Source organism: Aptenodytes patagonicus, chromosome 12 (genome assembly GCF_965638725.1).
Source record: "Aptenodytes patagonicus chromosome 12, bAptPat1.pri.cur, whole genome shotgun sequence".
In the NCBI taxonomy this organism is placed as follows: domain Eukaryota; kingdom Metazoa; phylum Chordata; class Aves; order Sphenisciformes; family Spheniscidae; genus Aptenodytes; species Aptenodytes patagonicus.
This window is the reverse complement of record NC_134960.1, coordinates 5,563,488-5,589,479: the sequence shown is the minus strand read 5'-3', so window position 1 is coordinate 5,589,479 and position 25,992 is coordinate 5,563,488. Positions and strand designations below refer to the sequence as shown.

Here is a 25,992-nt window from a genome sequence, read left to right as displayed (position 1 = left end):
GAGCTGCTCAGCTGGTACATTGTACATACGTCTGAAATGTATTGCCAGATATTGGCATGGCACATTCTCCGCTCCTGTTGAAAGCTAAGAGTTTGTGCCAGATTCCTCTCTGGAGCCAGATCTGGACAATACTGTTGTCTGCATGCAGAACACTTTGTCATTTGCCATTTTGCTAAGGGAGTTGTGCAATGGTATTTTTGCCCAGATGAGGAAAGTTTGATCAAGCCTCTGTTTGAAAACCAGAGGCTCTTCTCTGTGTCCACCACACATCTAGATAGCCGTGAGATCATTCCCTGCTACTTACCACTTCCAGCTAAACGATCCCATGAGGCTATTTCAGAATACTTTTTTTTTTTCCTTCAGAGGTCTTCCATGTAAATATACTGAATTGACCAGCAAAGTTTTGACCGTGACTGTCTTTGTTTTGCAAAGTTCTCTTGTAAACAGGCACCATGCTGGCTTCCCTGAATAGCACCCTCAGTGCAATTGAATGGGAGCAACAAAAGGTGTAGGAAATGAAATGTCCGTTCAATTTCCTATTCATGTAAATGATAGTTTATCATACTGATTATTAGCTTCATGTAGTTAGGATCTGTGATGGTTCTTAAGCCTTTTATTGCTTTTTTTTTTTTAATGAACTGCAATAAAACATTGCCTCACCTGAGCGCTGACTCAGACTCGAGGCATTCCCCAAACTTAGTGTTGTAATTGCTATTAATTCATCGTTACAAATGGCAAAGAATGTCACCACACTACGAAGCAGCCATGATGTATCTTTACCAGTTGCTCATTCTCTCTGCAAAATGTTCCTTTTTAAGACTACATGGGATTCCTGGAATGAACAATTTTAAGTAATCCGTAAACATTGTTTTAATAACGATACCTAGTTTCTTTACAACATCTCTCCTCAGCAGACAAGGCAATGCCATACAAAGGAACTAGCAGTACAGAAATGGTACAAATGTGAAGGTCAGGGACAGAGAAGTGAAATGACTCAGGTCATCCTTTGGAGCAGCAGCAGGATCAAGAATAAAACCCATCTCTCTTCAGTTCCAGCTTTGTATCATATCAGCTGAGCAGTATATCAGTGTATCTCCTCAATAAAAAATGTCTGCTTGTAGTTAAGGAGATTTGGCACCATGTACTAGATCTGTAGCCCAGTCTAATGTCCTCTGAGTTAATGTGGAGGATGTCTCTTCACTGTCTTTTTTGGAACAGAATACAAGTCAAGGCTACCAAACCCTGAATTCAGGCTTGTCCACCAGTCTTCTGTGTGTCTAACATCTCAATTTTCCTGTCTGAACATGGGTAAATATTCACATGATCACCCAATACCTCATGGACTGCTAGGTTGAACTGTCCATTTCTTACAGCGTTAGCGCTCCTGCACCTATTGCCTGCACTAGACTTTGGAGTGGAAATACGGGTAATTGCACAAGCAGATGGTTATTGCATATGCACCGCTGGGATCTGCGCGTTTAAGTACCTACTTGTACGTAGGAATGGGGAGTTTAACACCTGTGTTCTCAAGGTTTGCCAGTCGTTTGGTGCTTGGATCATTTGGCATATCATGTTTTGAAATGTTTCCTTGGAGATGGTGACTGTTACCTGAACACGTGGAGAGAATTTCTCTGTGTGATACGATGTTTTAATGGAGAAAGCTGTTATCACTGTAGTAATGCCTGTTACAAGTCTGTTAATGACTTTTGGACTTCCTAAATCAGCGATCAAAAATTAGTGGCCAGTTTTCTTTCAGTCCAGCCAAGGCTTATTTTTAAAAATAACATGTATTGCAGAATAACCTTAAAGAATCAGTTGGTCTAACATCTTATAAGAACGTCTTATAGTAAAGGAAAAGATGGTATTTTAGCATGCCTCTTGCTAAGGCATTGCAGTAATAATTACGTGTAAATTCAGTTTAGTGGGAATAAATCGAAGCCAAAACAACATTTCAACTGAAAATAGTCATAAGAAAACTTTTACCTAACACAGCTGTGGGAGAGGGGGGCTGGGGAGCTGTAACGGAGAGTGAGAAGTCATGCTTCATCTGTGGAAGTGAGAATGAGTGGAGCCGGCATAGTTCTGATGTCGTGTCTGTCTGTATTGAACTAGCAGGTTTGGAGCGCAGCTCCGAGGCTGGAGTAATGCAGCTCCAGCCATACAGCCGAGTCTGTGACCGGGAAGATCCCTGTTTCTCTGCTCTAGCAGCATCTCCGACCGTTTTGTTTTCTGTTCTGTGTTGCTGTCTACAGCCACTAAAGGCAATGATCCAAGAGGAAACCACGCTGTGTTCACTTACACCATCATTTGGAGCTGCGAAACAAAAGACAACAGGTAGAGAAAAGGCCAGATGAGGACAGGTGTGGTGTTCTCCTCTGCAAGCTCAGCTTCAGCTGCCTGTGTCTTCCTCTGTTCCTACAACACTGAAATAAAATGTTTCCCTATGCCTCCACCTTGCAAATATTCTTACTGAACTCTGCTCAACTCGGTAACGATCGCAGGCGTGTGTAGGCAAGACTGACAGGGACAGAGAGAGCACAGACTGATGGACAATTAAATTTTCTAGCTATTTTTTTTTCCCCTCTAGCTGCTTTTTTTCTGGGTACAAGCAGTTAATGTGACCTTCATCAGCTGACGTGAGGGAAAAGGTGTAAGATAAAGTATATTTTTAAAATGAAATTAACAGTTTCATGTGTGCTTTTATAAATTTACTGCAGATTATGATGTTGGGCCACATCCTTAGGTACTATAATCTGGTGTAATTCTGCTGAGGTGAATGCTATTTTGTCCATTTGTGTATGACCTGAGAGCGTAACGTCCTGACAGTATAAACTGGCAGCTTTTGATTTTCACTCCCTTGTACTGACAAGAAATTGGATCTTTATTTATCTATCCAGTTCCAATGAAAATCAATTGTTTCATTGTCACCTAGTATTAATTTGCAGTTCTGCTACAGGTTTTCTTCCTTATGGCTGAGAAAGTTTAAACACAGAAGAATTTTCAGAAGTCACCGTTCGTATGTGCCAACCCACCTGTGCATGTGAAATAGCAGTACCTGGTGCCAGGTGGGTTTTCCAGAAATATAATGTCTCTTTTATGTGCACACATGTGTAACACTAAATTGTTTGTGCTTGCGGAGGTTGTAGGATTTGCACGCTGGTCCAGAGGTGACAGATTGCTGATGGGAATTTGTCTAATCTTTAGAGGAAAAAATTTTCTTCTAAAAGTTTCTTCTTACATTTATATATAGTGCAAGGGGAACGTGTTGAGGCATGCCCTTTTCTGTTTGCTTTCAACAAAAATGGGAATTCTTTAGTTAAATACAAAAAATGGAAATTTCCTTTTCTCCCCCCTCTGAAGTATATTTTGGTAACTGAAGCACATTCACACTTGGAGAGATTGGGCCTGTTTTGCAAGGGAAAACCAAAACATTCCAGTGCAGCTAATATTGCAGCTCCTCTGGTGTCTTAAGTTCAGGCCACAGCAGGGGGTGCAGACACCTAAGGGGAATGCCGTAACTTTCTGGATCTTTTCTTTGGGAGAAATAATAAGATGAGTCACAATTAACCCATTCAGCTAAATTAGGAGGGCTCTTGGAGATGAGAGAAGAGATGGGGAGTCTTTTAGGCGAGGTTGCAGTGGAGAGAGGCAGCCTTGGGGTAGTCTAAGTCTCCACATGGGCTGGGCAGTCCTGTCCTTGCCGTCGGTGCTGTTATCCCTGACTTTGCTTTGTGGAAATCAAGATTTTTTGGCATCACTCTCTAGTTTCAAAGAGCTATTGCTTTCTCGAATGACTGAAAGTACAGAGACAGTGTTCTGAGAAGGTATCTAGACCCTCACTTTGGAGGACATGTGCCCCTCACATAAATGGGGCTGTGCCCACGTGAACAGCTGACGGCATGTTTTATTCTAGGCTTCGCTTTTCCTGACTTCTGTACCAGCTATTTGACTTGCTGTAAGTTTTCTCGGCTGCCCGCTGCAGTGGATAGGGCATTTTTCCTTGGCTGAAACACTTCAAAAACTGATTCCAAGCCTGGGTTGGGTATTTTTGTTGTTGTTGCTGGGGGGGGGGGGTGTTCTGCTAAAGTAGTTAAACTTGGTTTATGAATTAAATTGAGCCATCACTTACCCATAGGCTCTGCTTCTGGCTTAGGCCTCTTAGTCCTAATGGTTTATCCAGCAGAAAAGAAGTCTTTTTTTTTTTTTTCTTACATCCCTTCAGGCCCAGTCAATACATTCGTCTTTGCCATTGCAGGCAGCATAAATTTGCTCCCTTTCTTACAGCCTTCTCTTGCACGTCCTTCCCTGAGATGTCCAATCCTGATGTAACGATCTTGCTTTGATTATCTTGCTCTGGCACACCAACGGGCTCGGTCCAGGCGTCCTGTGTCATGGAGTTCCCTAAGGAAAAAAGGCTCTCCAGGGCAAGTATCAGTATGTTGGCACAAAATACATTGTTCCTCTTACATGATTAATGTGGAAGGAATGTTTTTAAGTATACTGGGTATGTGTAGGATCCTGAACAAGTACTTGAAAAAAAAAAAATCAGTGGAAATAAACATAGCAGCAAAGTAATATGAAAACGTATACCACTGCCAAAATGGATTACATCTGTTTTTCTCCATCATCCCTTGCGACAGAGCCTGGGAAGCAGATTGTCTGGTCCTCCAGACCATCAGCCAGGGAGTCAAACACGTTGCTTGGGACGTTTTGAGGTAATAGGAGATTGAGACCGGATCTGAGGACGTCAGAGTCTTCTGACATCCTAAAAAGGACAAAATTATAGTTGAGGAGGCTGTCCGACCTATCTCCAGCCCGGAGGTGTTTCCAAGTGACCTCTCAGTGTTCCCAAAGCCTTATTGCTGGTGGGGCAGAGGAGCAAGAAACCAACGTCGGGTGACTCCAGGCCTTTGGCCCGTTGTGGTCTCTTCTTGCATCGCAGCAAGTGCGTTCTAAAATTTCTAAGTGAGAATACAGGCTGCTGTGATTCTTTGCCAAGCGACTGCATTACTCACCTTTTTCCCCAGCTGTTTGCATATTTGCAGTGGTATCATTTGCATGTCATGCACTGCAGGCCTGTGGTGAAGTTAGTCAGAAATTGCTTTCTGCTGGAAACAGTTACCTCTTTTGCAAAAAAATTAAAAAAAAAAAAAATTAATGGATGTCAAGAAATGCCGGATGTTTAGGAAAAAATACATTAAAAAACTTGAGATGTAGAAACTGCATATCATCAGCTACCTTATCTGTGCAACCTGGAGTTTTTCTTAAATATAAATGCTACTGAAGGCATTTCAGCGACAGAACACTTCGTAATTTGTCACAGTGTGACAAAACACGCCATAGCAGCAGCAGTCGGGACCGTAAAGGGCTGTCTTATCGGCTGGGCTGTCATTAGGAAGTGAGGACTATTTCCAACCCAGATGAAATCTCCGGAGCATTTCTTCCTCAAGGACTGGTGGGTGAATTAACAGTCAGACCTCTGAGGAACAAGCTGAAAGCCTCTGAGTCCATGGCAGTAGGGACACGGTTGGAATAAGAAGGAAGACTAGCACATCCAAACCTTTTTTTGAGGATTTTTGTCATTTTTTACCATTAGTCTTTTTCTAGTTTGTTTTATTTAGCTGTCTTCAGAATCCGTGTCTTTCAGCAAGCAGACGAGTGTGTGTGTCTTCCCTGGTATCTCACAAAATAAGGGAATGGCTTTAGTCCATCACGCACTGGTGAGATGGGCGAGCTGGAGATTTCATGTCCCATTGCTCGCTGCCTGTCTCTAGCAGCCGAGTGCTTGTGGAGAAGCCCCTCGATCATTAGATAACCGCTGAACGATGATTGATGGACCTTCACTTGACAGAGCAGAGGACAATGCTGAGCGAAACCCGGGGAGCAGACCTGCCATCGTGGCTCTTCCCCCTTCGCTGCCCAGGCATCTGCGACCCTGGTGACAAACTGCTGCCGACTGTAGATCCTGCGGGGCACGTCTCTCCAGCAAGTCTCCTTGTACCCTGTGAGCACCGATCTGCTTATCTCAGCAGTGCTTCGCTGCTTTCTGTTTTCATTTTTCCAGCCTTTGGGCCTTAATTCCCCCCCCCCCCATTGCCACATGGCTGTGAAAAAGAAGTGTCTCGGGGGTGAAGAGGGCTGTGTGAAAAGCTGCCTATTGTTCAAAACACAGGCCAGGCTGGCATTTGTTCCAGGCAGTAGCACCTGAAGGACAAGGTGACTTATTCCGTGACTCTGTTATTCCGTGACTCCTTAGTTGATACGTTTTCCCAAAAGCTGGTAATCTCCAAGGAAGAAATGGCCTGTCTGGGAAAATAAAGCAAGACATGTAAATTGCCTTAATGGGATGCTCTAATGCATTTATGTCTCCTTAAAGGGAAGCCAAACTGCATGCACGGGATGACAGATGAGTTTATTTTCACATGTGGATTTAATAGCCTACCAAGATGTAACTGCGTTTTTAGTGCTAGAAAAAGTCTCCAGGAAAATAGTTCCCTGGGGTGAGGTCAGCGTCCACTTACAGCCGAATTTCAAGGGAATGAGTTGAAGAGTGGTTAGCTTGGTTACGAGGCAGGGTGGTTAATGCAATACTGAACAAATCATGGTGATGTGGAAATTAATTACATCTTCTTCACAGAACAGAGAGAGCAGAAGTGCCCCAAAGACAATCTGAGGTTTAAAACTCAAAGGAGTTGGAAGGATCCGATTGCCACTCTCAGCTCTCTTCATAGCAGTATTTGTTACTCTTCCCAAATATTTATTTGATCATAGTTGTAACTAAATTTGTGCTGAAAACATACAAAACACCCTCTACTTAGTTTCATGTGAAATCTGAGAGCCTCCTCACTGAAGCAGAATGGTGGCAAATCCTTGGCCACAACAGCCCGCTTTGGAAAGGGACATAATCTGAAATGATCTAAATAAGACTCCCCCACCGATACGGCACTTGCCAGGTTAAAGCACAGGAAATTGTGAATTTTGGGCTCCATCCTGTTTGACCATTTACACTATCTCCTTATCAATGTACCTGGCCTGGCTCTGGGAGATTGGGTGGTGTCTGGATACAAGAGGTACAATTTAGTGCTCCCAACTGCTTAAAAGGCGCTGGACGGTGATTTGTGACATCTCTGGCGATCGGTGAGATAAAACTCTGTAGTGGGGATGTCCTCTGCCCTGCCACTAATCCTGGCCAGAGCCGGCCCAGGCTCTCCGTGCACACCTTGGAGCTGGAGCTGAGCGAAGGCTGTGACCTGATCCCTCCCAAATCGTGGGCTGTCTCAAATCCAGATTCAAGTCTTGCAGCCTGTAGTAAATGGGGAAAAAAATGAATGTGCTGCTGTCAAAAGCATATAGATGTTTCACAGGGAATTTAAATAGCAGGCTGTTTGGTAAAACAGAAGCTGAAACTGCTACCTGAGATGACAGCCCAGGCACCCCGCAGGGGGAAAGCCCCTGAGACAAGAAACAGAGGGTAAAGTAGTCCAAGCTGGGAAGTACAACTGTGTTTGCCCTGGGATAAGGCTTATTAACTTAAGCACGTCAAAGTATAAATGTAGCTGTTTTACTCCTGGACCCGAGCTGGCTCGAGCAAAGCCATCCTGAGAGTCTCTTCCCGGCGCTCCTGTCCAGGATCGGCTGCCGCCCGTGCTCCCGTGCCAGCAGAGATGTCCCCCGGAGCCACGTTTGCAGCCTGCCACGGACCGGTATTACCTGCTCTCCAGACACCTGCGGTGCTGCTGCAATGCCGGGAATGCTTGGCACCTCGGGAGGTATTTGGGACCGAGTTAATTTAATTATTCTCTTGCTTTATTGCCTTCGAAATCCACTTAGTGATAGGGAGGAGGTGCCTTGTCCCTATCACTGCTGATGGCAGCTGGCCAGCAGAAGTCTCTGCCTGGCAGGAGTGTGGGGATGGAGATCTGGGTCAGGGTAGGTTTAGCTTCAAGGCACTGGGCGAAAGGGAGAGAAATAGAAATGCCTGTGTTTAAAGCTGTCAGCTGTATTCTTGATGGATGATCCCCTAGAACAGTCAGGCCAGGAGCTATAGCGGTGTGAGTTAGAAATTGTGGAATTGGGGAGAAACATGAGAACCGTCGTCCTCATCCTTGTCTGTGTCTGACCAAACTGTCAGGTTTGATCTAAATCAATGACAAGAGTCCCACTGACTTCACAACCCAACATTTCAGACCACGTAACTCGTCGCAGCGCAGTTTTGAGCACTGCCAGCCAGGCTGTATGGTGGGACGTGGAGTGCAGCCGCTGTCCCAAGCAGAAGAGCTTGCAAGCAGCAAACTCAGTCTGTGCACGGCCCGGGTTTGAGCCCAAGTGAGGTAATGCTTGTGCCTCTCCCCACTGTTTTACAGTCTTTCCGCTGACCTCGTCATTATCATCTTTTATGGCATCCCATGAGCTACTAAAAGCATCAGAGGAGGAAATTAAGGGCCGTATACTGTCCAGGCTTCTGTGGTCGCATGTCCCCTGACGAGCTATTCTCTCCTGGATGTGCCCACAAGTGGCTTCGATCAGCGTTGCATAGGACGCTGAGGAAAGACTAGAGAAAGAAAGAAAAGAAATGCCGAAGTGCTACTCGAGATCTCCCTCTCTATTTCCCATCATGTCCTTCTCTTTGTAAATCTCTACCTTCCCCTTCTACAGAGATTTAGACTCATTCTGTTTCATTTTCTGGCCCTGTCCCACTCTGTCCCACATGATTGCTACTCTCTGCCTCCTAACTGCACTTGGTGACCATTTCTTAGCTGTGGTCATCAGCCTCTGCTCCTTACTGCACGTGGAGTTACCACCAACTCCCTCTCCTTTCTTCTCTGCATTTCAGACCCTCTGGAAGGGATGGCTTTGGGTCTGAGATGTGATACAGGCTTTAGACAGGATCTTTTCTAAACCCCAGAAGCGTTTGGACCGAATCCACTTTGGCTGGGAGTGCTCTCGTGCAAAGTTGTCCCAGCAGTCACCTCTGCGCCCAAATAATATTTTAGTTAGGGAACACATCACCTTTCTTGTTCATAAATTGTGGGCCACTGTGTGTGTTCGGAGGAAGGGAGAGTGGGGTGGGAGAGGAATAGAGGAGGAAGGAATTAATTTTGAAAGTACATGGCAAGTTATGTTTATTTGATTCTCTCTAATCCATCAGTCTTCTGCTATATTGCTCATCTCCTCGGGGCTTGTTTGAAAAGGGGGAATTTACTGCACTGTAAGCCAGGGCAGTGATTTGCAAAGTGGGGGGCATGGGGTGTATCCTAGGAGAGAGCAGGGAACCAGAAAAAGAGGGGGGGTGGTGGTGTAGAAAAGCTTGTGAATCCCTCCACAGAGGTGTAAATCTGCTGTACGTTACCCACTCCCCCCCAGCCACCCGTGAGGACATCTTTGGAGGGGAACAACCTACCTACCTTACCCACAAGTGGCTCTTCTACACCAGCACATGCGGCCGATCAGAAGCGAGTAAGGACCAGCGAGCGGGCAATTAATTCACACCCTGGTTCCCCGCACACCTCTTTCCCCTTGGAGTAGCCCTTGGATAAGAGACTTTCCCAGTAGTCCTGTGCTGGCTGATCAGGCCTCCGGGATGGAAGCACAGTATGAGCTCGCGGTAAATACGGACTTGTCCTCTCCAGCCAGGGAGAGCAGGCGCAACAGCTCCCTGTAGACAGTTATTGTAGGTGTCCTCCCCAGCTGAGAAATGTTTGGGAAACACTTGTAACTCTTTTTCTCAGGTGTTACAAAGAGGATTTGTTTTGTAAATAGTGAAGCTGTTAATTGCCTTGGCTTTAATAAGATGGAGCTGAAAAGGTGTTAACAAGTTTCTGTTGCGCTGTGCTGGCGATGAGCCACCACCGGGAGCTTCATAGGGGGAAGGTGGCAAAGTTGCTATGAAAGTACCTTTGCTTACTAAAGAAGAAAAAATATTAGCCACCGGTTTAACCAAAGACTTGGGGTAACATGGGAATTTTGTAGGAGGGATTTAACTTGAATCACCACGTGGTTCAGTTCCAGAGGGTTCCCCTTCTGTCGAGCAACGTGCACTGGAGTGTCCCCACAGCAGTACAGCTGTGAAGGTCTGAGCTGGAAGGGCTTTTAAGGGTCGTTGTCTCCCTCTGCTTCTCTCAAGGCACAGGTAGAGGGAAGCTCCCCCACGCACTGTGGGAAGCCCAGGTGCTTAGCAGCTTTGAAAATCAGGCTGGTGGGGTTTAGGGATCTAACTTTAAGCACCTCACTTAAAAAAAAAGTTGCTTAAGATTAGAGTTGAGGTTTCAAAGTCACTAACTGGTCACAAAAATCTTTCCTATACATTCCAGCAAGCCAGACACCCAAATTCCCCATCTTTCCCTGAAAATCCCTGTCAATAAATCCTGCAGAAGGCATCGCACAGATGCTTTTTCATCCTCCTCTATGGGACTGGCACTAGCAGGGGCTAACCAGGGGCTGATTAAGGCCCTTTAACTTTGTCATGCTAAGGGTTGGTTTTGCAAGTCGAAAAGGACCTGTGACTTGTTTTTTAAGACTTTAGGGAATTGCTGGCACTCACTGGTTTCACTGCACCAGATGCAGCGTGACCGGGAATCTACGCTGCATATGAAAAGGTCACTTACCCTGTTCAAGAGGGGAGATTCTAACACTTGTCAGCTTGAGTGATGGAGACTCTGCATTGAGAGCCATAATATTCATGTCAGAGAATTGCCAAGCCCATGCGGAAGTGCTGAAGATGGATGGCCTGGGGATATACTCCTGACACTTTAATACGGGGGGAGGATACAGCACAAACATCTCATACAGAATTATAATCCATGAAAGGGCACTGGTGGCATAAATTAAAGGTAATCCACTGGGCAAGGAGTTTAACAGCTGAAGTGAAGCAGGCTGGGGTAAAGGAGGGCTGCTGCAGGGTGTTGGGGGAGAGCGCAGCCCCCAGCTGGGGTGGGAGTGGGGTGGGAAGGAGCAGCGCTGGGCCAAAATCCGTCCCTCTCCAAACCGCTTTGCAAAGACCATCTGTGCATGTGGCTCATCGGTGGGTAGCCTCCCTGGCTCCGTTTCTCTCTTGGACTTGTCACTATATCAAGCAGACACTGTCCTGCTCCTCTGTAGTCAACAGCAAAGCACTTTGTCAATTAAACAAACTCGATTCTCAGCTTACTGACAGTCACTGTGCAGCAACGTGACCTGTCGAGGGGAGGGGGGCTGGGGCAGGTATTGCTCACCACGGTACATCAACCTCCGAGCACAAACCTCCCTGCCAGCCTGCGGGGAGAGGCTGACGAGGCACACGGCCAACGATGACAATGCGAGTTCTCTGTCAGAGCCGTCCCTGCACTCTGTTCTGGGAGCAAAAGCAACAGCGTGGATCCAATTTCTGCGCTGGGTGACATCCTCAGCCCGTACCAGCGGCTGAGGTCTGCGCTGCCCAGACAAACGTGAATACCCGTCTGCCCCTGTGTGAACTGCACGCCCCAAGGATCTGCAATCCCTCCCTATCAATAGCACGCTGGCGTGGTGTGCGCCTGGGCTTCGCCTTCCCTCCACGCAGTGAAGGAGGTGACCCTCCCCAACGCCGCACGTGAAGTCATGCCTGTTTCCCTGTCTGAAGGGGAATTAGGCTGTGGGGGCATTTCCACCTACTGGGAAGAAGAAACAAGAAGAAAAGCTGGTGAGCTGGTGGCCGCTGTTGAGCACTTGCCACGGCTCCCGTTGAGGGTGCCGGGATGGGCGCCTGGATGGCAGCATGGCACGGCCAAGAGGCAACAGGTGAAATGGGGACAGTGATGATCCCAGGTTAGAGGGGAAGGTCCGGGAAAGCTTGCAGGCTTAGCCTGGGCCATTATCCTGGTACAAATATCCCCACACTGATTTTCTGAAACCCTATCAATAGCTGAGCAGGCAGCTCTGACACAAACCTGCCCCGGTCTGTGGTAATGCTATAGCTCGACTGTATTATTTCTTCGTTTACAAAATGTTTCCCTTTCTCATTAACAATGGAATATAAACCAGTCCTTTCTGAAAATAAAGGCACAAATACACTGCTGGGAAGGTGGTGGTAAACCTCCACAAAGCCAAGATGATTTCAGGCCAATCCAACTGCTGTCCCGCAGGTTTCTTACCGCACAGATTACTCTTCCATGGCAATGGATGTGCCCCGTGAGCAGCAGCTCTGGCAAAGCCTGTTCGAACATGAAGGTGCTGCTCCAGGACCGTCCAAGCAGCTCCACAACCCTGCCCGAAGCCCCTCCTCAGGGTGCTCGGTGGGGTGTGCCTGCTCCAGGGCATCCCCGGCACAGGTCCTCTGCATCCCTAGCACCCCTTCCTGCACCCCAAGCCCTGCGAAGAGCCTTCGGCCCCAAAGGGGAGAAGCAGTGCCAACAACTGTTGGGGAGCAGGCAGCAGGATTTTGGTTTGAGTTCATGCAGCATCTGCAGCACCTGGCCCCAGTGAAGATTTTTACTTTTTCATTGTCATTGGGATCATTACTATTACTGCGGGACGGCAGTCAGGTTCCTCCTCAAGGGTTTATAGGGCCAGTCCATCCCTTCCTCCAGCATGCAGTGAGCTACAGGTGGTTGGGATCAGTGTCCCAAATTGGAGCTGATTTTGGGTAATCATGAGTAAACACATTCAGGTTTGAAGGCACCATCACTCCCTTCAAATGCTCTTTGGTTGTGGTTAGAGAATGAGTCTTTGCAAACTGGCGGTTGGCAGGACTTTGCTCTGCTGTGTGTTGTTATTTATTTTGAAAACTGCTGTGTAGGAGTTTGCTGCCCAGGTAAAATCACCACTGAAATGATGAAATCAGCCTGATGGATCGTGTCCTGCAGGCAGCCTTGGGGTTTATTGCCCTGTGCCACCCTGTGCACATGGCATTTTTGTGTGTGTTGTTACTGAAAGTGAGTACCAGTGGGCAGGGGTGTAGTGGCTCCCTGACAGTGCTGTGATGGATTAAGATGATCCTGAATTTCTATTGTTTTGTGGTGAATGTAGTGAGAATTGATGACTGTTGTATCCAAGCAACAAGGGGGAGGATGAGAGAGCTTCAGCTTCTCCAGGACCGTAACATCTCTGGCAAGGTGCAGCTCCAAGCTATAGAGTTGTCTTTTGTATTTGTTCAGACTCGGTATTATCTCTGCAAGCTATAAAAAGAGAATGGAAATTTGTATCATGGGATGGTATGTAACTTTCTCTTGAGTTCGCTTCCATTTGCATTTGGTCTCTGGCTTTTGCGTAGGATATGCTTGTTGCCTTAGGCAGTCTGAGTGCCAGAAACGTAAATGGATTTAAAAAAGCAATTAGACAAATTCAAGGAAGAGCAGTTCATCTCCAGCATTTAAAAGCAATGCAGTGGATACGAGTGCTGGCTCGGCAAGCCCCTGGCTGCGGGTGGGTGGGAATGGGAGGGTTCAGCGGGAGAAGGATCAGTCTCTGCTGCAGCATCTCTGCTCCTCTCTGCAGCCCCTTTCCCTGGGACAGGGCCTGCATGGGACAGATATCTGGTCTGATGCTACGGGCACCTGCAAACCTGTCACTTCTTATTTTCTGCAGTAACGTTTGTTTGAAAAGATGCTGCAGAGAGATGCATGGGATACGTAACGTGTCCTGAACATGCCTGCTCATGGGGAGTCCTCGTCTCCGGGGATTTACCTGTGCAGTTTATTAACCCTGCTATTGGCATACAGCAAGATGTTTTTTATGTGTGCTTGGGAGTTATCCTGGTGAAATACTGTTTCCCTCCTCTGAGCGCACATCAGCAGCAACTGTCCTGTGCTCTGCGTAACCTCGTTTTGTGGCTCCGTGGGATTTTGGCAGTGTGCTGTGCCCGCAGCTCCTGGGGCTGCCCAGTCATGGGGCTGGTGTTGCTGAGTGCTGGCCCGGGGCAGCTCAGCGGGGCAGCAGCAATCCAGGCAACCACAGCAGATATTACCAAAGTAGAGCCCGTGTTTCTGTGCAGACAAGCCAGCCAGTGCATAAAATGCAGGAAAGGGGTTTTGTTTGTCTGTTTTTATCATTTCCAGTTCAGCCTAAACTTTGGTGGGTTGCAAATGCTGTTGTAGCAACACTGTGCAAAATCTTGGAGCTTTTTGCTTTGGTGGTGTGGCCTATTAGTTATGGAAGTCTTAGAAATAGCTACTCCGAAGGCAGCAAACAAGCCCTCCAAATGGATGGCCCGCTGGCATAGCCCTTCCAGCTTTAACAAAACGGCTCTCTGGAAAAATAAATGCATGGAAGTCAGTCGTGCTTCCCAACTTGTGTGTTTTACACCTTGAGCTTCCTGATTTGGCTCCAGCGTGTGTCAAGGCTGTGTTTGCGCTAGGAGCTGTAGGGATGCCCGGATACAATAGCATCAAAGCATTTGTAGCGTGGGCGCAATATGCTGGCAGAGCTGTAGGGTTTGCTCCCCCCCCCCCCCCCAGCCACTTGTGTCTCTTTCTCCTCTTCCCCTGTCTGGAAAGCAAACCTGGTGGAACATCCTTTGTCCCCGCATCGTGGGTGCGGGTGGTGGCACAGCCCCGGCTCCCTCCAGAGCAGCGCTGTGACTCCTAGGAGCAATCCAGGCTGAAGTACAGCCCTGGAGAGTCCAGGAGAAGAGCAGGACCTGCTTGGGATGGCAGCAGACAGTGCGTGTCCCCTCCTGCCCTCCCTGCCATGGCGTGGGGCTGTTTGCACCCGGAGCAGCAGGGAACCAGCAGACACATTCACAACTGTCCCCAACTTTTCTCTCCTGCCCCCAGTTCAAAGGGCTCCTCTCGTGCCTCCAAGAATTTTGCAGTGAGTGCCGATGCTTTCCACATCAAAGCGGGGCAGCCTCGCATTGTCTGGGGGATGTCGGGCCTAGGCAAATTAAAGAGGCATTGGGAGCTTCAACATCGGCTTTAGCCAGGCAGTGCCTGCATACTCAGCACTTGAAAAAGGTTAGATATTACGGTGATAGGTATTAAAGCAAACCCTCCGGGGACTGAAAGCTGGAGCCAACCTTTATTGAGGTCTAGGAGAACAACCTTTTCGCTGGCTTCAGTGGCTTTTGGATTAACAATGAGAAATCTTGGAAGTGCTGGGCTTTACCCAGAAAGGGACAATTTTGCATGTAAAGTCATACTGCTAGGAAGCCAGAAAGGAAAAAGCCAATCCTTTTCACTGTGGTTTTTATTGCAAAATACAGTCCAAAATTTGACTCTTTAGGGAGTTCAAAATATATAGAGAAAACAGATTGTGCTAAGCAATAATACAACTTATTAATAAACAACATTAGGCATAAAGAATTCTGAATTCTTATCTGCTAATTTAAAAAAAAAAAAAGGTATAGGAATTGTAAACAGCTTAATTTCATCCAGTACAAATACATGAAGCTACTGTCCATTTGGGGCAAGGGTTTTGGTACCGATATACAAAATATAAAAAAGGGGGGGGGCTAGATATGAAATCTGTAAACACTGGCTTGAAACCCATCAAAGCCCTCAAAAAGCTGCAGTCATTGTAATACACACCACGGCGCTGCAAAGCCCCCTCTCGCATCAGAAAGTGCATAAAGTTTTCCACTAGAAATACTGCCGAGCAGCTGCTGTGCATGAACCGCTGGGCCGGGGGTGCCCCAGTTGTGGTGCCCGCGGCTGCCCAGTGGGACCTGCTTTTGGCCACAGTACCCGTCCCTGCCTCGCTTGCCACGGGGCTGGAGCCCCAGCGCTGGCCTCGGCTGACCCGCTGGACGTGGCACAAGGGGTTGAACCCACCGAAAAAGTTAAATTCTTCCCTCTGTCCAATGCACAAATAAAGTGTCTCCTGAAAAGAAAAGCTACTGGTAAATATTGAGGAAAGACCGTGGAAGCAAGAAGGACCGTGGCCCCTCAGCGCCCGCGCCTTGTGCTTCCTAATCTCACAGCATCCATCTGCAGGAGGCCCCATCGCCTTGTGCGATGCCCTGCTCAGCCCTCCGGACCCTGTAGCTCCCTGGGGACGCTCCTTCCCAACCCAGCTCTGCCGGTGGCTGCCGAGCCTGGGGACACCAAAGCGTCCTCCTCAGGCACCACGGCTGCCCTCTATCTCTTATGGCCCTTGTTCCTCCGCTTGATGTGGTTGGGGGCGGTGGCGGTGGTGTCGCGGCGGGCGCAGAAGTGTTTGGCCACCAGCTGCCGGCACTGCTCGCACCGCACCGTGCAGCACCAGTGGAACTTGCAGTTGCAGCTGGCCACCACCTCCGTCCTCCTCTCCTCCACGCGGAGACCACACTCGGTGCACAGCCGCCGGCAGCTCCTCTTCTCCCACTGCGAGAGGTTCTTGCCGGTCTGCAGGCACTCGCGGCCCTCGGTGCCGTGGTGGCCCAGGCTGGCGTTCCTCGTGCAGTAGTCGGGAGAGTCCTCCAGGAAGACGAGCTCCGTGGCGTGGACGTGGTGGAAGGTCTCTGCCGTGGCCCCACGGCTGTCGGCGCTATTGCCGGCTCTCATCCGCCTCTTGTCCATCTCCAGCTTGTGGGCTTGGTCGTATTTTATCTTCAGGTAGTTCCCGATCTCGCGAAACTCGGCCAGCTGGAGCCAGCAGGTCTGGATGCTGCAGCTGCCTGACACCCCATGGCACTTGCAGGCTCGCTTCATCGTGGCTTTCACAGCCTTGGTGGAAAAGGTGGAGAAATTAGGAGCAGCAGAGCATCGTTATTTAAATCCCCAAACCAGGCTCTACAGCATTTCTAATCTGGGGGGCAATGGGTCAAAAGTGGCTTGTGCTGGGCATGACTTCAGGTCCTTCCAAGACACGAGCTGATGCTCTTATTTCCGTTCCTGGAAAACATCCGTCCCTCTTTGCTAATTAAAAGGACAGAGATAACGAGTGGGCACAAACTAATGTCTCTAGCCCTTGCAGGAGCTGTTTCTCCAGGACAGGAAAAAAGCGCATTTGTCAGGTCATGCCCTTCTCACGCCGTTCCAGTCTGCAGCTCATCTCGCTCATCAGAGCATCATCCCTCTCAGAGGTTTCATTCAAAATGTGTGAAACGGCTTCGGAATAATCATACCCAACCTCTCTGCATCTCCTCCAGGCCAAGCACTTCACAGATATTATCTGCCTATCTCCCTCTGGTATTTATAAGGTCGCAATCACTGGTATCTATGTGAGATTAAGCCTCGACACACCCTATGAGATAGGTATGTTAAGTGTTGCCGTCCTTGTTTTTACAAACAAGGAGGTTTGGCAAGATGCTGAGAGCCTCCGCTGGCCCAGGCGGGGAGCGGGGGGGCGAGTCTGGCAGCCGGCTTGCGAGCGGGGCCAGCTCACGCCTGGCTTCCCCGGCCAAATAGCTTGGAAATGCATACTGCAAGCAAGTAAGGTGGTTCTTGCTTTGTTTTACAGACCAGACAAGCTCTAGGTGAGTATAAAACCTGTGCATTTCTGAATAAGTGGTGTGTGCTAGTAGTTAACTGCATGACACGCAGCTGCAGAAGCTGGAAGTGGGAACAACTCTTACTGCAGTTCCTTGGGTTCAGGTTTAGGGCCAGATTCTGGCTGTATTTTTTTCCCCATGCAAACAGTACAGGGCCTAGATTGTCACAGAGGGCTGGAGACGGGGACGTGAACAGCCTACCAGACTCTCGGATTTTGTTTTCAATATAGACATCGTTATAATTATTATTATTATTATATATTTGACTTACAAGTCTCCCGACTTCATTGTTGTGCAGGTTAATCAGCGCGCGGGTATCGTGTCCTGTTTCCAAAGCATCCACAAAGAGCTTGGAAATCCTCTCCCCAAACTCCACGTTATCGCTGCATCCTCCCCAGACCCAGCCTCGGCCACCTGCAAGAGAGATGCACGCTAAGCGCAGAACCACCCCGTCGGGCCAAATTCTACCCCGAAATCCGGGGGGCTGCATGTGGGGATGGAGAGACGATGTCAGCCCGTCTTGAGATGGCAGCTCACCGACGCGGCCGTTCCTGGAGTCGTCGCAGCCGCAGCTCTCGAAGTCTCCCATGCTACAGTTCCTGGTGAGGGTGTACATGACGCCGGCCGAGCTGATGGCGTGTACAAAGGATGTTTCCCGGGTAGCTGGGGGAGAGGGGAAAAAAAGCTGTCACATGCAAACATAGACATCGGTCCCGGTTTATTGGGAATGAAGCTCTCCCGCGCTGCAAAGGTGCAAGAAGGAAAAAAAAAAAACCACCCAACAGTTTGTGCAAAAGGTAAGGTGCTACAGAAGTGAAATGCTCGTGACTGGAGTCTCTTCAGGCTTCAGCGTCAAGGGTTTCAGTAATTTGGCATAATACTATGCAGGTGTCCATGCATGGGATGGAGTTTCTTGGCACCAGCAGGATCTTAAGGCAATGCCCCAGCCCTGCTCTGGCCAAGGTTAGTTATTACTCGCTTCGCCTGGCACTCGGTTCGTCTCTGTCCTTTCCTGCTCGGGGGGTATGTTCATGCTTTGATCTTGCCTGCTGGGGAAAATCGTCATTGATCTTGTTTCAGTCGGTGGTTGAACCTGTGCTAACAGCTGTCTGCACCCACACTTCTAATTTAGTTTCTTTTTTGGCTTTCCTAGCAGATTCAAATAGAGACGCTGCTCTGGGAAAAAAGAGATTGCTGCTTGTTGAAGCAGTCAGTATTCAAATATATCCACAACTTTCTTACGAAGACAGTTTCTTAGTGCACGTCTCTGGTTTCTCTCTCCGCCTCTCCTGCGCTTCTCCCCGTTGCACGCTCAGGGGCCTCTAGCATTGCGCTCCCTGGGATGCTGCACGCAAAGTGGCAGGAGCAAGCCCATGGAGCAGCACTGCGGGAAGGACCGAGCTCTAGCCTAGCACGGACAGAGATCCAGAGAGAGCCTGGGATTCCTAGAAAAATGTTAGCGCTATTTATTACATCCCATTAATACAGATGGAGAAAAACCACCATGGTATTTGTGACACAGAAACCCTTCTCCATCGGTCGGTTTCATTAGCAGCCCCAGCTCTCTCCAGAGCGCATCCCAGCTCGTACCCAAAGGCATCCCGGGTCGGGGATGCTGGTGCCGGCAGGTAAAGGCGCACTCACCGCTGCGGAGCCGGTTGTGGGTGGAGAGCTGCAGGGCGCTCTCGGGGCAGTTCCAGCGCTCCCACCCAAACTGGAACTTGCACTCCTCCATCCCGCTGTGCGCCCCGGCCGCCACGCTGCTGGAATATGTCAGGTAAGCCTGGCATGGGAAACAGCGGGGTTAAAACCCGCCGCGTTTTACCATTTATCAATGAAAACAGACATAAAGGAGTTGCGAGTCCTTTCCCTCATTACTCGGCAGGACTTGGAGCCGATATGCTCTGGGAAATCTGGTTCCTTGGAAAAGTACTACTTCCCATTTGCAAAACAAAATTGCTCTACTTAAATTCCTGACAGTCCGTGTGTTAGTTACCTTAGGTCCTGTCATCAGAAAGTTATTCACAGACCTGAAACAAAGAGAAGAAAATGAATCACAGTTTACCACAGGCTGAAGAGCATCCCTAAAAAATGCCCTTTCCACTGAGTTGGACCCTACCATGCTGCTGCGTGGAAAACGGCACTGTAGACCCCTGCGATGGAGAGAATGAGGAAGGTGCTTCTCTTCATGGCTGTCGCAAGGAGCGGGGTTGGATCCCTTTCACTGATCCGTAGCTCTCCGCACCGCAGGTCCCCGAGTGAGCAGGGCCGCCTCCCTCCGCTCCTTCCTAAGGTGAGCTATCGGGATGGAGGAAAGCTGCAGGAACCTACAGCCCTGATATTTATAAGGTGAAGTTGTGAATAGTCAAAACCCCCCATTCATTTGCTACCCAATGACTTAATGTGGTAAAAAAGCTCCCGCTCCAATGGGTGACAAGGAACCGCCTAAGGTTGCACTTCAAAAGGTGGCGCAGTGTCCCTGGGAGCGGGATGGTCTGAAGGAGAGCAAACTTCCCTAACAATGGGGCACTTTTAACTCTCTTCCCCACCGCCAGCCATCCCTTTCTCTTGGCCCCAAGTCCACTTGCCTTCTCCTTTTCATCCTCTGCTTGCCAGCGGAGGCTCAGTCCCTGCGTTCCTCCGAAATAACAAGCTGATGCATTTCTATAGTTCCCCTGCTATCTGCCTGCTCCCTCCTACGAGAACTCCCCGAGGAGTTTTAACAACCATTCTGTAAAGATCTATAGGGGATAGACCTCCCAGGTCTTCTTGATTTGAAGAGATGCATTTAACGGCGGGGCTTTTTTCCCTCCTCGCCTCTTTATGATGAAAGTTTCTGCATTTCCATCCTGATAACAGTGTGCATGGCTCAGGAGTGTTTGGAAATCTCTCTAATTTACGCGGCTGCAGCTTGGGAACACTGTGTGAATCATTTATGTGGTTTGCTCCGTGCTCCAACGCTGTAATTAGGGGAACAGTTTTCTGGGGTTAGCAGTTTCCCTATGGTGAAGGCTGCCGCAGCAAAAGCGCGGCTGCTTGCTGGCTCTGCAGGCAGGAGCGCTGCCCATACCCCCCGACTGAAGCGAGGGGCCTCCACCACCGCCGAGCCATTGGCTGTGCTCAGGAAAGGAAAATCCTTATCAGAGGAAACCCAAAAAAGCCTCTTAATAGTTATGGCCAACATCATTAAGGGCTGTAAAGAGCTGTAATGCTGCAGATGGAGCAACAGCGAGATGGTGTTCATGGAAGCTTCTTGGTCCGTTTTCCTGTGGCTGAATGGTCCCAACCCGGGGCTGGCTCACCCTGGGCAGGGATCCTGCCTGCTGAGTGAGGCAGTGTGGGTGCTTAGCCCGAAAGCAGTGCCCTGCCATGTCATGCCGTGCCATGCCAGCAGTGCCAAGCAGCCCCCCCGGCTCTGCCAGGCACTGCCCCATGGCACACGGGCGCAGCATCTGCCCGGCGCTGGCTCCGTGGCAGGGCAGAGGTGCTGCCCTCCTCCTCCTCTCAGCTCCCCAGCTGACCCCTGGGTACACCCCTCTCCTGGTGTTAATCGCTGCTACCGCAAGGGGACTCGCGAAGGGGCTGCAAATGTGAGCTTCAAGGGAATGGGACCACGCTGCACGTGGCACCTGGGGGGCTGTGCCACGAGCCAAAGGGGCCACACGGGGATAAACCCCATCTTTGCACCCGGGCAAGCAGCCGCAGCCAGCAGCACTATGGTCAGGCAGGCGGCTGCACCTTAAACACGTTTGCGAAGTACTTCGCTGTCTTGCCATGAAATGCATGAAAGCATTGCAAAGCCAGCAATCTGCCCTATGGTTTTACACGTCGCAGCGCTGGATGTCTGAAGCACAGGTCTATCGGCTCAGGTCCCAGGCAGCTGGGGGGCTGTCACTCCTCTCTCTCCTTCCCAGGAGCAGGCAGACGAGCTCCTCGCTGTTCTTGGCTGCAGAAAGCGCAGGGACTCGCCCTGTCCTGCTGCCTGTCAGCATGTTAGCGAGCGAGAGGACAACCCTCTCCCTCCAGACCTGCGGAAGGGAAACCTGGAGTCAGTTGGGCAAAGCCGCAAACAACTGCAGCTGGAGGATTAAAATTGCAGATTAGTTGAAAAGCAGGGATGCAAAATACCTTCCAAATGAGCACAAAGCTGGGGTAGTCCTGCCAGCATGGCAAAACCCTCTGTGAGTCAGCATTTTAATCATTACCATCCCGAGCAGATCCTGCTTGTTATAGCTGTCAAAGGACAATTACTGGGAATAAAGTGTTTCCCATGTATCAATCAAGTTCATTGATTAAAGCCCATGCATACGGTTTGGAAATCTGCTGTGCATTTTCTATATGCACGCAGGTCATTTTTGGGTTTGTGTCTGGCTGTCCCCGGGGGCATATTGATGTGTTTTGTTTTTTTTTCTTCTCTGAGAGAGCTTGTACAGCTAAAAAAAAGTTGGCGTGTCTGCTATGTCAGTTCACACATGATATTCCTATCACACGCCAGAAGAATAACAGCATCTCTGGGCGTGAAGCTCTGCTGCGAGCAGTCGCTGCAGTTGGCAGGATCACAGCTATTTGCCTGGGCTATTAAAAATGTCCCTTCCAATTAAAGTCACAGGGATCTTAAAAGTCACTGGCAATGTTGTCACTTACGCTAGCTGTCAGCAAACAAAGCAGCATGCTGGGACAAGCCTTCCCGTGCTGCTGCAGGTTTTTTCTGCATTTACAGCTCAGTCCCGGCGAGTGGGAGCCAGTGCTTCTGCGGGGTTATCCAGCCTGGCAGACCGATGGGACTGCAACGATCCCAGTCGTACCGCTGCTGGACTTACCCACCTTAAGCAAAAGCAGACTTTGGTCTTGCTGTGTTAATAAATTTTGCACTTATAGAGTGCTTCATGCAATGTCCTTGCAGTAAAAGAAATTAAATATAGCTGTCTCTGTTTTACAGTTGGGTAAACTGAGGCACAGAGCCGGGCGGTCTTGGGATCTCAGAGTAAATCAGTGGAGAGTTGGACTGGGCGTAGCTGTTCGGAAGCTGATTTTAGTGCTTTGCTCCATACATCGCAGGGTGTGTGCGGGTGAAGCCTGGCCGGGCTCAGGAGGGCTGCAGCGGGACTGGGTGCTGCCCCGTCACCCATGGGAAGAGCCTGCAGGTCGCAGCCTGGGTCGCCTGAGCCGTAGGTCCCATCTGTGAAATGATGCTGAAGGAGTTTCTCTTTGGCTTTCCCGCTGCCTAGAAACTTGCTTTTGGTTTGGTCTTGGATGGGGGGGGGGGGGGAAATCTGAAAGGAAAATTCTGTTGAATTTACCTGGTTACGCAGAAAACTGTCAGTCGTTCTGGGCAGCCTCAGACCTCAAAGCGAGCCGCCAGCCGCCCGGTGTGGTGGCACTGCGGGAGTTTGCCTTGGCTCCATGCGCTGTTGCAGGGCAGGCTGTTTGGAAAGCGGTGTCCTGAATGTCAGCTGGAGCCCCTTGGCTTTACTGATAAAATGTTGATGCTTCGTGGCTTATTTTCTTGCTACGTGACCAAACAGCCAGTGCTTTTCACGGGACGATCGAAATCCTGAAGTATTTTGGTATCTGTCCGAAGTCAAGAGGCAGTGATAGTACATACAGCCCCATGCACCCATAAAACCCTCTTCATATCAGAATATGGGTTTTAAGAGAAGGCAGACATGAGATAAATCGGTTTATATAAGTGCCACACACTCTGCCGGGCGGCGGGTCCCGCAGGGACGGGCGCTCGGCTTTTGGGGCAGCGAGCCTCACGGCTGTGGACAACAGGAAAATAAAGCACAGACCACTTGCTAAATTGCCCTCGGCAGGTGACACATTCAGACCCCTAGCGTCAAATCCTGCATTGCTGGCTTCGTTACAATAAAAATCCACCTGGGTAATTAGAAAGCCACCCCCTCGCTGGCGAGGCGGAGGATGTTTTATGGTGCTGTCCCGCACCGCTCGCCCCGGGAAGCTGCCCGAGCCCCCGCGGGTGATGCCACGTCCTTGGTCTGTACACAGCCAGCCGCTCAGCAAAGGGGACATGTCCCTTTGCTTCAAAATACTCCATCACTGCAGCCACGGGGCAATCCTCCTGCATGCTCAGCTCTACGCAGGAATTGGGTTTTTTTAAGTCTTCCCAACTTTCCCGTATTGGGGAAAATAGGTCCCCATCGCTCTGCCTGCTGCGCGGTCCCCCACGGCCTGCTGCGGTTCCCAGCAGGACCCCAGCCCCGGACCCGGCGACGCTGGTGGGAGTTTTGCCTGTATAACGAATATGTTTTGATTAATGAATGGTAATTGAGGATGGAGGTGAAACTGAAATCAGGTTTCATGCCACACCTATCCCACGGGCTTAGTCCTTTTCATTCCTATTTTGGCACATAGTTAGAAGTGGCCCGATGTTCACTGAAAACAACCAAGGTTAAAACGTCCAACCGTGACGGTTTAGGTGTGCTTTCCTAGTGCCAAAATTATCTCAAGGAGTTCCTGTCTCCTGCCTCCCCGCAGCAGTTTGCCCCCCCTCAGCTGTACCAATGCAACCAGTTTCTCTGTCTTTTAATACTGGTTCCCAGCACAGCCTCATGTGCGGCGTGATGGGGCAAAGAGTGAACTTCATCAGAGAGGCCAGGAACGAGCAAGTCCAAGGTAAGAGGCTCTGCTACTGAAGGAAACACATCCTGGAATAGAATACAGGACCATCAGGATGCCAAAAACCAGGACCACAGGAGGCTCTAGCTTGCATGGTCTGGGCTAGAGAAATCTTTTGGTTTCAGGAAGCAAAAAATTTGGGTTTGGAACCAAATTCTGATTTTTCCAGCCACAAGCCAGCTGGTGACACGGACACTTCTCAGCAAGGGCTGTCAAGGTGATTCGGGAAGAGCATTAATGTAGAAATGGCCCCAGAGCATCACAGAGCTCTCGGGCCTGTGTGCACAGGATGTTGGGTTTGGGCTAGAAAAGAGAAGAAGGAGCAATCGAGGGAGGAAAAACTTCTTTTTTCCATCAGCAAGAGGCAGAGCAAGAGGCTCAAGGGGGAGATTTACTTTGCTGCGGGCCCATCATGCGTCAGGAATGAGATGGGCGAGCATGGCCCTGCCGTGGCAGGGAGGGACAGGCTGGGTGATGGGTTGGGGCCCCTCCAGCCCGATCGACGGCTCCTCCGCTCTCAGGGGCAGCGGCTGGAGGGGGGTGTTCGCCCTGCGAGCAGAAGTGCCCGTTTCCCTAGGGAAAGTCACTTGTTGATCCCCAGATTCCCACGTGGCGCTGCCAGCCCTGGATCCCAGCCGCCGTCCGCCGGCACCGGGGCGTGGAGCCGAGCGGCTTGTCTGGCTGGGATGGCTGCTTGTCGGCGCGGGGCGAGCCGGGAAGGCTGCAACCCCTGGCCAAACTGTCTGGGGAAGGCTGTGGGCGCTGCTGCGCTGGAGGCGCGGGTGAGCTGCACGCCTGCCGAAGCAGAAGCTCACACAAACATTCGAGACAGCGACCTCAGCCCGGGAGCCAAGCTGGGACATTGCTCATGGGAAGAACAAGGCTATTTCACTCGCAAGCAGATAAAGGGCATTTCTTCCCCTTCCTTCCCCCTGGTTTTGCATTGCATGTTTCAAAGCTGTACTTTCCACTATCTTCTCACTCCAGTGACTTCCCCGCTCCCCTCCTAAGCCTCTGTCTCCCCATCCTCACCCGTTTCCAGACTCCTGAAGGCAGCTCCCTTGCCCTCCCAGCATGGGGGCAATGAGCAGATGAGCCGGCAGAGTCAAATGTCTCAATAAAAGCCTGGCACGTCCCTCTGCAGAGGCGCAGGCAGCGGCATCCCCTCTGCACTGCGGAGGGAAGTCACATCTCCTGCCCCAAACTTTCCTGGCCCTTCCAGTGGAGCAAAACTTTTCTTTGCTGAGCATCTACCCCTGGAAAAGGGCCGTCTGTCCATCCTGGCTCAGTTTCCTAAATCCCAGTGACCATTCTGTGCCTCCATCTCCGCAGCATCCAAAAACGATGCAAAGATACTTGTGGGCAATGACATGTCTGAACTTGGTCCTGCCACATCTCGAGCCGCCCCGAAAAGCGGGGCAGAGTAAAATGTTCGGGTTTAGATCAACCTCCAGATCTCAGCGATTCTCGAGAAGACTCAGCCGTCCTGTTGGCCCTGGAGAGGCAGCTCCATGACCTGATCAGCCTCACCTCACCTGCCTCCTTTAGGTGTGTCCTTCAAAGCCTACAGGGCTGTTTACACAGCAGCGTTATAAAGTAGGGACAAGTGTTTTGTTTTTCTCTCCTTCTTTAAAGGAAGTGTCATGCAAAACGGTGTTAGTGCAGCAGATAGGTTACTGCCTGGGCATCTGCATGAGAGGAACAGATCTCTGTCCTGGCAATGTGTCACCTCAGCAGATAAAAGCCTGTCCAGGAAGAGATTGGGCACTTGATATGGAGGAAAATTATCACCTCTTTCTTAATCATTCCCCGCCAAACTCCAGTTAAATTAACTGATTACAACCTGGCTCATGTGGTGCTCCCCAGCCTTTCCCAGCATGGTTCCTTGCACTGTCCCTTCCCGGCTGTGGCTCTGTCACCCCTCCTGTCCCCCGTCCACTTCGTGTCATGGGGAACAGATTAAGCCCAAAGATCTTCATTTCTGAGCTGGA

General features: G+C 49.8%; 1 protein-coding gene across 1 annotated transcript; it reads right to left on the bottom strand.

The window, feature by feature from the left end:
• Window positions 1-16,028: 16,028 nt before the first annotated feature.
• On the bottom strand, window positions 16,029-19,552 carry WNT8A (Wnt family member 8A). The gene is made up of 6 exons (XM_076350051.1): window positions 19,482-19,552; window positions 19,359-19,392; window positions 19,007-19,145; window positions 17,900-18,025; window positions 17,634-17,776; window positions 16,029-16,595 (listed from the first exon to the last, which is right to left on the bottom strand). The coding sequence occupies exons 1-6, from the start codon at window positions 19,550-19,552 to the stop codon at window positions 16,029-16,031; spliced, it is 1,080 nt and encodes a 359-aa protein (XP_076206166.1).
• Between the last annotated feature and the right edge of the window lie 6,440 nt (window positions 19,553-25,992).

Bases quoted from the DNA above. Each gene is read 5' to 3' on its own strand.
- WNT8A (XM_076350051.1), bottom strand. From the start codon at position 19,552: ATGAAGAGAAGCACCTTCCTCATTCTCTCCATCGCAGGGGTCTACAGT. The intron at 19,146-19,358 runs GTAACTAACACA...TTCCCATGCCAG, and splicing joins TTCTGATGACAGGACCTAAG to GCTTACCTGACATATTCCAG. The intron at 17,777-17,899 runs GTGAGCTGCCAT...TCTCTCTTGCAG, and splicing joins CTCCAGGAACGGCCGCGTCG to GTGGCCGAGGCTGGGTCTGG.